Source organism: Leucopleurus acutus, assembly GCF_964270905.1.
Source record: "Leucopleurus acutus genome assembly, chromosome: 2".
In the NCBI taxonomy this organism is placed as follows: domain Eukaryota; kingdom Metazoa; phylum Chordata; class Mammalia; order Artiodactyla; family Delphinidae; genus Leucopleurus; species Leucopleurus acutus.
Genome location: NC_139143.1, coordinates 142668950 through 142684113, shown reverse-complemented (window position 1 = coordinate 142684113; position 15164 = coordinate 142668950). Strand labels below are relative to the sequence as shown.

The following is a 15164-nucleotide window of genomic DNA, read 5'->3' as shown; positions in this document are numbered from 1 at the left end:
ATCCAGGTCATTCAGCATTAATGATGGTACTGGGAATACTTCTGTCTCTGAAGTCCTGGGCTTCCTTCAATGAGCTCATACTGCCTGAGTGGTGTGATGTGAATGTAAGTATGTATGTTGTGGCCAGGGTGGTGCAAATTGCAGGGGGGTGGATGTTAAGACTAGAAGAACTTTGGGAACTGATGGAAAGTTTTAGTTGGTTTTCCTGCCAGAGGAAGCAAAGAAGATGTTACCTATTTCCACAATCCTTTGTTCCAGGAGTCCCTCCTCCGAAGTTGTATTCAATACTCTGGGAAAATATCCTTGGAGACAGTGTAACATCATCTAGTTTTGTACTAGAGAAAATATTGAACTTGTTCAGAAAACTTCACTTGAAATTCTGCTTCTGCTGCTTAGTATTAAGATAGTATATTGTTAATACTTTTATTTTTCTTACAATGTGGAAATCCTAGAATAGTGACTAGAGGAAAGGCTGACTTACTCATCCAAAAAAGATATATTTAGGTCTATTATTTCACAGGCATTTTTGGGAGTTGACAACATCTAGCATGTTTTTTACTATATGGAATTGCAGGGTTTGCAAAAAAACAGTTTGATCAGCAATACTGAAAAAAAATCATTGAATATTCATCACCAGCTTTATAAGAATAGAAGGGGATTTTAAGAAATTGGGTTTTCGCCACCTCAGAAGAGAAAACCTGGTTTCCTTTGAGCTGCTTATGAGTGAGCATCATAGCCAGAAACCAAGTCAAAGCTCAAAGTGTTGACAATAGCTGCATCGGCCTCAACTCTGACAGCGCCTCCACCACTGCACTCGGGCTGAGGAGAAACATGTGTCCGGGTAAAAAAGGAGACAAAGGGAACATCTGTTCTCACAATATGGGCTTGTTATCATAGCTCCTTTAAGTACTGAAGCGCTGGCTCCAAGAGCATATTTTCTCCAGCATGGAATCTCCGCAAGGCTTGGTCAATTTTCCGAGGGCTCAGGGACAGGTTGTAAATGAGAATGTAGTTGTGAATGAGGCATCTGGCTCGTTCATTCTCCAGAACTCCTGCCATTGGGTTGGGTGGGTGGGAGATTTTTAAAAGAGTATTTTTTTAGAGTATTTTTAAAAGAAAAAACAAGAAAGAGGAAAATTCATTAGCTTGAATGACTTCTGAGCAAGAATTAAATGCTAATATTTTGAAATTTTAAGCTTCTTAAAAACCAAGTGACACCCTTAGAAGATATTTACAATCCTGGCTATGCATAATAGATGTTGAGAGGAATCTGAGGGTGATTTTGGGGAGGAGATGGGGTCCAGTATAATCCATAGCTAGACTCTAAAGCGATTTTAGCTTGTTCTTCGTAGCCATAAAACTTTAAAAGACCAAGTTTTGAAAATGGTGGGGTGCCGGCTAAAAGCAATTCCTAATTGCTCTAGTTTATGTTTATCTTACTGAAATATCCAAACATGTTCCTAGACATGCAGGATTTAAACAGCTCATTTTTGTGCATTTCTGGAAATATATTTACTGTGACTCCCTCCATCTTGCTGTGTGATCACAGGTAAATCACCTAATTTCTTGTGGCTTAGAGTCTAGATCTGTATAATAGAGATGGTGGTGCTTATCACAGGACATACTCTGGTACCCACATGTTATATGTACTAATACCAATGTGTTGTCCATGCTAAGGGTAAGTAGATTTTGATAACTGCAGAGAGGAGTTTAAGGGTAGAACACAACAACAGCAAAGGTCAGTGACTCATTCATAAGCTCTTAATTGTGAGCTTATATATGTCAGATACTGTGCTTGGGAATAGAGAGGATTTTGAGAAGTGGTCTGTTACCTTAGGAAGATCACCAACCAGTTGAGGTGATAAGAGATGCAGAAAATTAACTAGAGTGCAACAACAATAACAATAACGACTGATACTCATATATAACATTTACCATGTTTCAGGCACCCCTCCAAACAATTTACCAATATTAACTCACTTAACACAACATATAGAATGAGGGGAAAGAGATTGTTTCAAGCAGGGCTCAGATTGTTTTCTAAATATTTTCCATGAATTGTAAAGATCTACGCTACAGGTGTCAAGCTTTTAAATATCTTTTATAGGGGTGAGATACATCCCTTGCATGTGGCTCTTCTAGTCTCCTGTACTTGTGCAGACTATAATAATGATTGTGAAATTCTTTCTCAAAGAATCCAGAAGGAGTGGTCCCCTGGTCATTTTGCAGAAAGCCACGACCAGTCTATTAGATTTGGGCTATCGTGGATACCTGTCATCTCTGTTTGAGCTCTATTTGGATTTAAACGTGCAAGGACAGTTGAGCATGATGCTCCTCTCTGAACTGCTCTCTAATGAGTGTTTTTAACAGTGGACTACATACAGCTGGGGTCCTAATGTGATTTATTCCATTCAGTTCTATTCAGTTCAGTCCTGTCCTGTCCCTTCCCATCCCAACCCATCCCATCCCATCCCATCCCATCCCATCCCATCCCATCCCATCACATCCCATCCCATCCCATCTCATTCCATACCATCCTATCCCATCTCACCCCATCCCGTCCTATCCAATCCACTGTTTTTTAATTGTCTGTTCTATTCAGGTTTATTTACTGTCTCTTTCTCCTATTAGAATGTTGGTCCTTTCCTCTGCAGAAATATCTTCCTTTGAGTTGGCCAATTGCATCTTTACAATTTTCTGGATTGGGTGGAGGCTCTTGACCTGGTCTAGGTTGGATCCCTCAAGACATTTCCTCATATTCCACCTCTGGAAATATAAGTCATGGACTTTGGAGTAAGTGTCTGACTGAGGAAGTTACTTTAATTTTCGAGCCTCAGTTTCCTTGACTCTAAAATAGGGATAATCAAATTGTTTGAAAATTAATAAAATAGTAAGTGCTTAGTGCAATACCCAGAACTATTAAGCACTCATTAATGTAGGTATTTTTATAGGATAGTTATAATGGTTATATCATCAATATTACTTAGAATACACAAGAAAATATTTTAATTAGAAGAAATTATTTATATATATAATTTAGTTTATATTTTAATTAAAAATTAGAATTAATATTTAAAAATGCATATAAGAATTACCACTGGTGTGTGGGGGGAACTTTTCTTCTATCTTCTAAGTTTTACCGTTGGTAGAGGATTTGCGCATCAGACAAAAGTCCATTGACTGAAATTTATCTCTGTCTAATTTGTTGTCATTAGGGGATGCCCAAGACAGCTGCATAAAATAACCTTACAATCCATCTTAGTGTTGGGAAGCTTGTCCTTGTCCCACCAGAACCAGAATGAAATAAGAACCTCTTTACTATCCACTTCATGTTCAGTTTACAAAGAACTTTTAAATCTCATTGGATCCTTTCTCAGATCTGGGAGGTATGTTTTATTATTATCAGTCCTATTTTATAGACAAGGAAACAGGCTTGGCGAATATAAGTGACTCAGCAATTGGTGAGGTCTGGACTTGAATCTGGTTAAAAACACACAAAGAAACAAACCAACAAAGCAACAAACAGAATCTCATGAACTTTCTGGTGTGTCATGGGAGATTGGTGTAGCGGGAAGTCCAATAGAACTGGGTTAGAATTATGCCTCAACTTCCCACCTGCTGATATTTTATCACTTTGAGTGTGGCTTTCTCCTCTGTAAATAAGGACACTAATCCCTTCAGCATGTGGTTGATGTGAGGAGTTAGTGATGCAGCATATGTTAAGTCCAGACCCGTGTCCTTGAGGGCTCTCATTGCACTATGCCTCCTTGAACTCTAAAATATTTTCTGTCTAGCCTTCAGTTCACTGGGAAAATTCCCAATCTACCAGTCACTCAAATATTTATCCCAACCACCCATCTTTCTTTAGAAAACATGACCAGTTATTCATAGTCATTCCTTATTTCTTTCTCTTCAAGGATATTTTCTTGACAACCCCCATTAAAGAATAAGCTCAGAGTAGGCTCCCAGAAATGCTAATTTGATGATGGATGTTCTGCCTTCACCCTGGATGAGGAACGCCCTGGCCTACATATTTCCTTGCACATAATAAAGAGCACTGATTCATCATTGGGCAGAATAGGGATGATCTGCTCAGTGTCTAGAGGAGGGCCATGGTGGTCTGCTAAATACTGTGGCTAATAAACCAGCAAGATGACCTCAGTTAATCCTCTTTCCTCATTAAAGATAGTTATAGATGTTTCCAGATTTGGCTGACACATTCCTTGGCTATTGAGGAACTAATGAATTTCATAGAAACAGAGAAAACAGGCATAAATAGTGAAAAGGCCATGAGAAAGTCGTTTCAAATCTGCCAGAATCTGCCCCAAAGTCAACAAAACTCCATTTTTCCCCAGAGCAGTTCAGAAGTATGAGAAAGGTCCCAGTCTTTGGGAGTCTCTTAGCAACTAAATTTATGATCCATCATCCATCATCAAAACTCAGCATTTGTTTCTTTGGAAACGTCTTTTCTCTCTACTTGATTTTTGGTTTTGTTTTGTTTTTGTTTGTAACCCCATCAACACTCTCACAGTCTTGATATGTATACACAGACTCATGAAATAAAGGTTATTTCAGTAAACTTTTGATCTCCTTTTTTCCCAGTATCTTCCCTAAATGACCCATTTCAGCTTTCCCTGTGTTCTCCTCTGGTTGAACCTTTGGTGGACACTGTGTAGAGAATGAAGCCTCATTCCAGCCTTCAGGATTCACAATAGGGTCTCAACTTCACTATTCAATCCAACGTGACAGTCAGTCCTGTCTTTCTCACTCTCTTCCCCATCATACTCATTCTCACCTTCTAACCTTTGCAGAAGATGGTTTCACACTCAGAATGCCCTACCCAGCTATTCAAAGTCGACCTCTCCTCTGGGCTCAGCTCAAGTTCTCTCTTCCAAGAAGCCCTCTCTGAGTACTCACTGAGCTTTTTTCATCTCTTCTGTCTTTTCTTTGGACTCTTTAAGTCTAGTATGTGTCTTTAATTATAATACTTTATTCTGTCTTTAAAATTTTTCTTTTACTGGCTTTGAACTATTGGCAGCCTCTGTGTCTTACCTAAAAGTTCCTTGAGGCCAGAGACCATGTCTCATCCTTTCTGGTTTCCCTCCTGGTCCAGCCTCTAGCACAGGGCTGGGCTCATAACAAATGTTTAATAAATGAGTTTCTAATTCATCTAGATGAATTTTTTACCTAAAATTTTCATTTCCCCCTCTCTTTGGTATAGTTATTAGAAGTCCTTGGGTATTATATGGTATTCATACTTCATGTGGTCTAGAATTAACTTGCATTGGAAATTCAAAGCAAAATGAAACAAAAACATACAGAGAATGAAAAGGCATTAGTGCTGTTATATGATTACTTCTAGAAAGTACTAATGTGTACACTAACTTTTTTTATTGAGATGTAATTGATATATCACATTGTGTAAGTTTAAGATATACAATGTGATGATTTGATACACATATATATTATGAAATGTTTACTGTAATAAGGTTAGTTAACAAATCCTTTACCTCCCATAATTACCATTTTGTTGTTGTTGTTATGGTGAGTACATTAAAGCTCTACTCATAATAACTTTCAAGTACACAACACAATATTGTTAATGAGAGTCACCATGTTGTACGTTAAATCCTTGGAATTTCTTATAACTGAAAGTTTCTACCCTTTGACCAACATTTCCACATATTTCCTGGCAACACCATTTCTATGTGTTCCATATTTTTAGACTCCACATATAATGCTAAGTCTTCATGAACAACAGTATGTAGTTAAGTACAACAATTTCAGTGCATGTGTTTTTGTATGTGCTGCCTCTTTTCCATTTCACAGGTCTCTGACCTAGTTCTGAATTTCATTATCTCACTTAAGCATTGCAATAACATCCTTTATCCTTTTTATAATTTAAATTTCTCCTTCATTCTTCACATAGCCATCAAGGACCTTTCTGAAATACAACTTCATCATACCACTCTCCTGCTTAGAAACACAATGTGCTCACTATCTTTGAATTAAATCCAAGTTGTTTGGTCAGTCATCTAAGACCTTCCTAGATCTGATCCTATCCTATATTTTCGCCTTTTTCATTTAATATTCTTCTTAATAGCCCTTGTATTCTATTCAAACCAAATTCCTTGTATTGAGCTTCATACATAATGCTTTGCTTGGCTAACTTGCATGTTTGCCAGGAAGGGCCCTCTATTTCAGTCCTTTGTACACAAACTGCACTTTCCCTTAATGATCAATTTCACACTAACATAACCTTATCACCTCACTAGGAATGAATTCTCCTTTGTCTGAATGCCCACATAGCACCCTCTAATGGCATTTATCACCTTCTATTTTGGGTTTAGTTATTTATGTACATTCATTTATTTGTTTCCTAAAAATAAGGTTGAACAGAATTGTGCAAGGTACTCAGGATAAAAAAGTATCTTAGTACTTAGGTAGTACTAAGTCCCAAATAGAAAAATACAATATATCAAATATGATAATGGGTGTTAAAGAACTGTAAGAGACCAGATAAAGGTTGGCCTTAATCTGTCTGGGGAAATCATGGGAATCTCAGAGGAGTAGAGCTTGAGTTCTGACATAAAAGGTGTTTAGATATTAATTAGCCAGGTGGACAGTGTGGGGAGTTGGTGGGGACAGAGGAGAGGCAGACAGCTCAGGTAGAGGGCGTAGGGTTAGAAAAGGCACAGCCATGGGCTTCTCTGGTGGCGCAGTGGTTAAGAATCCACCTGCCAATGCAGGCGACACGGGTTCGAGCCCTGGTCTGGGAAGATCCCACATGCCGCGGAGCAGCTAAGCCCGTGCATTACAACTACTGAGCCTGTGTGCCACAACTACCGAAGCCCACGCACCTGGAGCCCGTGCTCCACAACAAGAGAAGCCACAGTAATGAGAAGCCTGTGCACCGCAGTGAAGAGTATCCCCCGCTTGCCACAACTAGAGAAAGCCCATGGCAGCAACGAAGACCCAATGCAGCCAAAAATAAATAAATAATTTTTTTGAAAAAGAAAAGGCACAGCCACAGTAGAAAGCAAGGCACAGTTGAGGAAGGCAAGTTATTCATTATGATGGGGTAGGATATGCTGAGAGAATTACAATAGAAGGAGAAGATACTGGTCAGGTGGATAGAGACCAGCTTTTGCCTTGCTAAACAGTTTAGAGTTCAGCCTGTTAGCAGGCATGCTGATGATTTCAGTCAGGGGAATTACAAGGTTGAATTGTAGGTTAGACTCAGTGATTTTGGAACCATTTGTGAGAGTTAAAGCCAGAGATAGGAAAACAGAGATCATTCTGGATGAGAGGTAAGAAGAGAGAGACAGAGAGGATATGAAACTGACAGCAGAGAAGAGAGAAGATATAAGAAGTCATGATGATGTTCAACGTTCAAGTCTTTGATTTTATTGTTATGTTTCTATCCTTGGGGAGATATATGTATACATACATATAAATAAATAAATAAATAAATAAATAAATAAAATATAATATATATAAATATATATATTATGCTCCTTCCTTATCCTTCTAATAAATTAAGTTGGTAGAGTTGGTTATATTAATTGTAATTCAAATATTCTTAACTAATTTTTCATAGAATTAGGCTTTCCAATTTGTATACCATCTGTGCTTCTCCCAAATTTCAAATACCTGAATTTCTCCAATTTTGTACCTTGTCTCAAACCTCTCACATATAAGCTGTGGAGATCCCCTTGCTCTAAAAATAGTAATTTAAATAAGAGGCCAAGTTAACAAACATGGATTCAGCTGCTACTGGGGAATGTGAAGAATTGTCTTGTTTAAAATAATATCATGCTATACAAAACTGTACCCATACGGATGACTGGTGACCAGTACATTTTGAGAGATTAATATATAAGAATTCTACTTTGATAAAGTCTACTTTGGGAGAAGCTGAAAGTTTTTATAAAGTAAATAGAATAGTGATTCTCATACTTTTTGGAGCTTTGGACCACTTTAGAAATCCAATGAAAACTTTAGATAATCTACCCAGATGGATGCACATTTGCATACAGTTTGGTGGATGATTTTACAAAATTCAAAGAGGTCCTTAAAGCTGAGAAACTGACTTTAAATAATTATATGTTTCTTCAGATAATTAACACTCTCTTTGACCACTAAAGACAGGGAATGGGGGAATTTGTATGGGCCTGAATTAAGCTAAACCTAGGAAGTAAGTACGTAAGTAGATAACTAACTAACTAACTAACACACCCTATACTGTTTTGGTCCCACTGTGTCAGGATGAAGTCCAAATTCCTTGCTTGGCTCATAAGACCATTCAAGTTCTTGTTCTTCCTTCTCTTCTTTCAATATATACATCATTTTCTCCAGCCACATAAAACCAGGAAAAAAAATACAGCTGTTTGATGCCCTTATGCCTTACATACGCTGTTTCCCCTGTTGTAAAACTCCTTCTTGCTACCTATGCCTTGATGCGTTAGGCTCCTACTCATCCTCCAAGGCCCAACTCATATTTCACTTCTTGGGGGAAGCCTTCCCTGATAGCCCCAGCCTAGGTGAGGGGCAATTCTTTGTAGCCCCTTTATCCATCATAGCACTTATTATGGGATAGTGTAATTGTCTGTTAGAGTATCTCTCCCATCCGCTAAAAATCTTGAGCCTGGGCCTGTGAGATAATCATTTATGTATCTTCAAGTTCTGGTTAGTGACTGTCACATAGTTGGTTCTCAAGATATGTTTACGGGATGAATAAGTGAATGAATAAATGAGTGATTTTCCTGGAACAATAGGAAAGTTGCTTTACCAAACTTCTGCTTCAAGTCGCCTTTCTAAAAAGTGGGACAACGAATGCTGCTTATACAGGAATATGAGAAGAATCGATTATTGCAGAGAGGCAGTAAAATCCTCAAACAAGAGGCAAAATAAAAGAGCAAAGTATATATTTTTTATAATCTTATTCACAGCAGACTTAACACTCAAGGAGAAAAGCATTTGCTGTTGTTTCTTGCATGGAAAGAGGCTTGCCAAAATGGATACTATTTTCTAAAATATTTCGAAGTGTGAAGTGCATGAAGAGGCCTCCCGTCATCTGAAGATGAATTATGTTCTAATCCGGGCATTTAAAAACAACAACAACAGAGAAACTCAGGCAGTTTTTCAATTCTGTCTGCATCTTCTCCTGGTTAAGTGCTGGGAATATTAAAATGAATTTTAAATGCTTGCCAGATTTTTTTTTTAAATCAAAGAGCCCATTACATTTTAAAATGGGATGTCTGGGGAAAAGGTCACCCTAAATTTCTGGAAGCTGGACTTAAGATGTTAAAATAGGTCTCACAACCATCCTTTTGGCAGTTGGTGGACTGGTCACAGGCTCTGGAAGGACACCTGTCCACATGCTACAAGTTCAACTTTCAGGGGCCAAATGGCAAGCCCATCACTGAGTGGTGATAAGTGGTTTCTGCATGCATACCAGCTAGGAGAGAAACCAACCACACTTTAGGAGTTTGTCTGTATTCCTTCTCTGCTGGAGTAGAGTCTTGAAGTCAAAGATAGTCTGATAGTCAAGGCACTGGGTGGAAATCAAAAATTCAGAAGGGAGGGCCTCACCCAGCATCAGTGAATAGAAGGCGAAGGATTGGTGAAGCCCTTCGCCTAGGTCTGTATACCCAGCTGCATACCATATGTTCAGTTTTTCCTTGAGATATCTCATTAACTTCAGGATGCACTGGAGTAGCAGAGGTTTCCTTTCCTTTCTTTCCTGGATGAGAAGAAAAAAATGGTTTTAGTTTGGTCTCTTCATTTTAACACATACACATATACACCCAGGCAAAGAAAATGTGGAGGCTCTGCTATACGATTGGTATTGTAAATGGTGATGGGGATACACTGGTGGATAAGAAAGATCTAGTTCCTGCCCTGATGAAGCTCACAAAGGGGAGGTAAATGCTAAATAATCACTCAAGATTATTATTTAATTACAAACGACCATAAACACAACACAGGAATATGTGAAAATAAATTCCTTTTGGGCTAGGGATAGGAGTGGTGAAGGATCAGAGAAGGCTTCTTGGAGGAAGTGACACTTCAAGTGGGGACCTGAAGGATGAATAGGAGTTTCCAGGCGAAGGTGATTGTGGGCATGTGCATAGAGCAGAGAGTTCCAGATAAGCAGAGACGTCAGCCTGTAGAACTGTCCTGAATCAGGAGGGCTTTTACAGTTTGGGAAGTGGCATGGGACCTCTTCCTGTGGTCCTGCCTCTTAGAGAAGCAGGCACTTCTGCCTCCCTTACCACCCAAGTCTGCACTTGAAGGATCGTGTAAAACCTTTGTCTTCTCCCTTCCCTGTTCCTTTCAATGGTCAGAAGTCCTATATGGGAAGAGGTTTGAATGGTATCCCTAACCCAGGAGATTTTACTGTCCAGGTGCTAGCTGCTCAGGCTGCTGCCTTCATGAATAGAAGAAATTTCCTTAGGATGCAGGAAAGAGACATAAAGACCTTCAGTTTAAATCCTCTAAGATTTATTGTGGACATCATTCATTCATCACTCAGCACCTGTCATCAGACTTGGCAACATTCATTTACTGTATAAATCAGTATGACAATGACACAGCATAGACTTCCGGGAGCTTCAGCTTCAATATTTAATGTGTAATTCAAATATGCCATTAACAAATACATATTGTTTCTGAGTTGGGTGTTGCTGTTTTCAATAAAATGGTTCAATCCATGAATTTTAAACAAAAGGTAGAGGGTGACAGTATAACACAGTGGTGGAGAATAGAGGCTCTGAAGTCAGATGCCTTGGGTTTGAGTCTTGGCTCCTTTCTCTATTAGCTGCATGACCTAGGGCAAGGGACTTGTCCTCTTTGTGTCTCAGTTTCCCTTTCTGTAAAATGGGGATAATGCTATCTATAGGTTATTGTGAGGATTAAATGAACTAGAAAATGTAAAGCAAATACTTGGAGCATAGCAAGTACTCAATAAATGTTAACTAATAGTGTTATCTGTGTAAGGATGTTTATATAAATAAATTCACATATTGAATTAAAAAGCCTTTTGTTAGACTTTTAACATTGCACCTACAACTCATTATGAATCTTCTCCCACAGTTTCTTAATGGAGAAGGCAATGTGATTTCATAATCTTCTCTGAAGTCCCAGCACCCAGCATTAGAATAAATACTCATTGCATGTTGGTTGACTAAATGGATGATCATGTGGCCTAATCTGAGGTTTGGAAAATACAGTCACTGAATATATAGTTCTGTGTCTCCCATTCCTTTTCAGGCCCTATGGGAGGAAGGATTTCTCTCTTTATCCTTCTATACCTAACCCAGATGCTATAGATGAACTTTGGTGTCAGATCTCATGCTATAATCTGGCTGCTTCCCTTTACCAGCTGCAAGCTTTCAGATCCTAATTTTGTCAGTTGTGAAAAGGGAATGATAATAGCTTTCTGCAATAATATTGTGGAGATTAAAAAAATTACCTAATAAAATGCTTAACATAGGGAAGATGCCCAAAACAAGGTAGTATTATTTGTTATTGTGTTATTTTATGTGATCTTAAGCAATCTAGTTTCTCCAGAAAAGAGGACTTTACATTAATTATGATGTGCCAGGCATTTTTGTGGGCACTGTTCACATGCATTATCCCTTTTAGTGTAAGATCTAGAACCTAGAGTTTGTCCTGGTCCAGTTTCTCTACTGTCTGCACTTCTAAAAGTTCTATTAGAAGAAGATGCATGTTCATCTCCCTGGTCTCTTTTAAGCTTCCCTTTCTCCCTCCTAATGCCTATAAGCATATTTTAAAAGGTAATGGTTTGCACATGTGAAAATTGAGAAACCTGAGGCAGAGGTGATTTTTTTTCTTTCTAACACAGCAGGAAGGATAAATAATAACCATCTGTCTAGACTGCCAGTTGAAGATTTGTGCTGGAGGAAATAGGTCAAGCTGGCTTCTAGAGATTTCCAGGTATTGGAAGGACCAGGTTTCACAGGGCTTCCAGTGGATTCTGAGTTACACAGCCAACCATACCATCTCTCCCCCACCCCAACTAATGACTTGAAATCAACGGTCTTCAGCACTGGCTGCTAAAATGCTCCCACCTGGGGAGCTTTAAAAATTACCAATGCCTAGGTGTCACACAGACCAATTATATCAGAATCTCTAGGGGTGAGAACCCTTTGGGAATTCTTAAAAATTCCCAGGTTATACTAAAGTAAAGCCATAATAGATAACAACTGACTTAAAAGAATGAAATAATGCCATTTGCAGCAACATGGATGGACCCAGAGATTATCATACTAAGTGAAGTAAGTCAGGTAGAGAAAGACAAATATAATATGATATTATTTATATGTGGAATCTAAAAAAATGATACAAATGAATTTCTTTATAAAACAGAAATAGACCCACAGACATAGAAAACAAACTTATGGTTACCAAAGGGGAAAGGGGCAATGGGAAAGGGAGGAATAAATTGGTAATTTGGGATTAACAGATATACACTACTATATAAAAAATAGATAAACAAGGATCTACTGTATAGCACAGGGAACTATATTCAATGTCTTGTAACAACCTATAGTGTAAAGGAATCTGAAAAACATTATATATATATATGAATAACTGAATCACTTTGCTGTATACCTGAAACATTGTAAATCAACTATACTTTCTAAGAAAGAAAGAAAGAAAGGAAAGAAAGAAAGAAAGAAAGAAAGATAGAATATGGCCTCATTGGACCTACTGGATGAAGCCTTTGTGAGAAGAAAACATATATATCTTGAATATCTATATATGTCAGACATTTCCCACATGTTTTCTTACTTAATCTGAAGAATAACTCTGTGAGGTAGAAATATCTCCATTTGACAGGTGAGGAGACTGAGCAATGAAAGTTTCAGTTATCTGCTTGAGATGACAGATGTAGGGTTAGGTTGGGATTCTAACCCATTCACTCACTCAATAAACATTTGTTAAATGCTTATTATGATACAACAATGAACAAGGCAGAATCTTCTCATGGAGTGTACATTCCAGTGGTGAGGGCAAACAAGTAGGTATGAAAAATAACGTCAAGTAGTGATAAGTGCTAGAAACACAACTAAAGCCAATGATGGGGGTAGAAAGTAATTGCAGTTGCTATTTTAGATAGAGAATTCACCAAAGCCCTCTATGAAGTGACATTTAAATAGAGTCCTGAGTGGAGAAACAAGGGAGAAAGCCATGCAAATATCTGGGGAATGATCATTCCAGGAAGAAGCTATCACAAGGGAAAAGGCCTCAAGGAAGGGAGTATTTGGTGCATTCAAGCAATAACTAAGAGAAGAGCCTAGCTGACACGGGATGAAAAGAGAAGAGAAGAGAAGTGGGTTAGATATTTGCAGAACTAAAGGGCCTTATGGGCCATGCATGTGACCCTTCATTATGCCCTTCTAGTGATATCTTGCTGCCCACCCCTCCCTCATCCCAGTGCTGTGGTTTGGTGGGAATAATCCTTAGTTCCAACTCCAATCTTGGTTTCTGATTCGTTGAGGACTATTTTGGTATCCCAATCACAGTCTTGGTTCAAAGATGGACATGAAACTCAGTCTGAGTCTCTGAGATGAGAGGAGATATCTGTTACAGTTTCTTAGCTAGTAAAGTTCTCTCCTTCTTGGCTGGACCTCCCAAAAGAGAGTGCTGTGAATATATGATGAACATAGCTGCTAGAGCTATTTTGCTATTACAGGAGTGCCCAGAGCAGTTGGGACACCAACATTTAGAGGCTGAAGATGATGCCAACACCAGGTAAAGCAAGCAGAGAGCCAGAAAGGAGCAGATCCTTGATCTGACACTTGAATGGCTAGATCAAACCATGTCTATAGCTCTTGCTGCTGCAAGACTTTTAAGTTACATAAACGAAATCTCATTATTGTCTAAACAAACTGAGTTGGCTTTTCTGTCCCTTCAGTATAAGTAGTTCTAACTAGGAATTACTATGGATTTTTTTTTTCCTTAATAAAAGGGAGGTTAAGCTCTTAGCCATTTTTCTGTGCTATCTTGAGTGATGGGCCGTCAGAAAATGTTTGAGGGGATCAATGAACCTCTGAGGCTACCATCATTCCCTCCTAATTTTCCCCCATCAGTAGTCATGCTATAGCCCTGCTCCATGCTTCCTGCTCTCCTTCTTTCTTTCCCTCACTTCACAGGCTCCACTGTGAAGAGATTCAAAGTTGGGGTCATATTTCATTTTTGTAAAATACTACTTTAGATCTTAGAACAAACCATGTTTGGAGGCGTCTAAGCTCTTTTGTGTTTGTCTTCATGGGAGTTTGTATCATTTCTTGGATCTGTGGCTTGAGATATTTTTATCACTTTTGGAAGGTTTTCAGTCATAATTTCTTGAGATATTGCTTCATCTATACTCTCTTCCTCCTCTCCTTCTGCAACATAATTACACATATGTTGGATAGTGTCACCATTTCCTATATGTCCCTTATACATTCTTTTTTGTATATCCCATCATCTTTTCTCATTTATGCTTCAATCTGGATATTTCCTATTGAATGATATTCCAGTTCACTAATTCTCTCTTCACCTATCTTCTATTAAACCCATCTGTTGAGTTTTTAAATTTAATTTTTGTATTTTTTTAGTTCTAGATATTCCATTTGATTCCTTTTATAGATTCAAATTAATGGCTGAAAATTCTTCATCTTATTCATTTCCTTAAACATATTAAGTACAGTTATTTGAAAATCCATGTCCTGTTTTGTATCATTCATGACCATTTCTAACTGAACATTTTGTATGGATAATTCAAGAGATTTTATGAGATGTTAATGTCTTCCAGAGAGGGTTTTTTTCTTCTTTCTGTTGGTTGTTCAATTTGAATTTCAAACAATACCTTTCAAAGAAATATTGTTTTGTATTTTTAAAAGTTTTTATTGGAGTATAGTTGATTTTAAATGTTGTGTTAGTTTCAGGTGTACAGCAAAGTGAATCAGTTATACATATAGATATATCCACTCTTCTTTTTTTAGATTCTTTTCCCATATAGGCCACTGTAGAGTATTGAGTAGACTTCCCTATACTATACAGCAGGTTCTTATTAGTTATCTATTTTATATATAGTAGTATGTATATGTCAATCCCAATCTCCCAATTTATCCTTCACCTCACTTATCCCC

General features: G+C 38.1%; 1 protein-coding gene across 1 annotated transcript in view; it reads right to left on the bottom strand.

Annotated features, from left to right (window-relative positions):
* Nucleotides 1-891: 891 nt before the first annotated feature.
* LOC309974618 (uncharacterized protein C1orf87) overlaps nucleotides 892-15164 on the bottom strand; it is a gene marked incomplete at both ends in the record, with an annotated part of 111744 nt that continues 97471 nt past the window's right edge. The window contains 3 exon segments of the mRNA XM_082859274.1: nucleotides 892-1052; nucleotides 8792-8816; nucleotides 9666-9745. Coding sequence (XP_082715400.1) covers nucleotides 892-1052; nucleotides 8792-8816; nucleotides 9666-9745 — 266 coding nt within the window.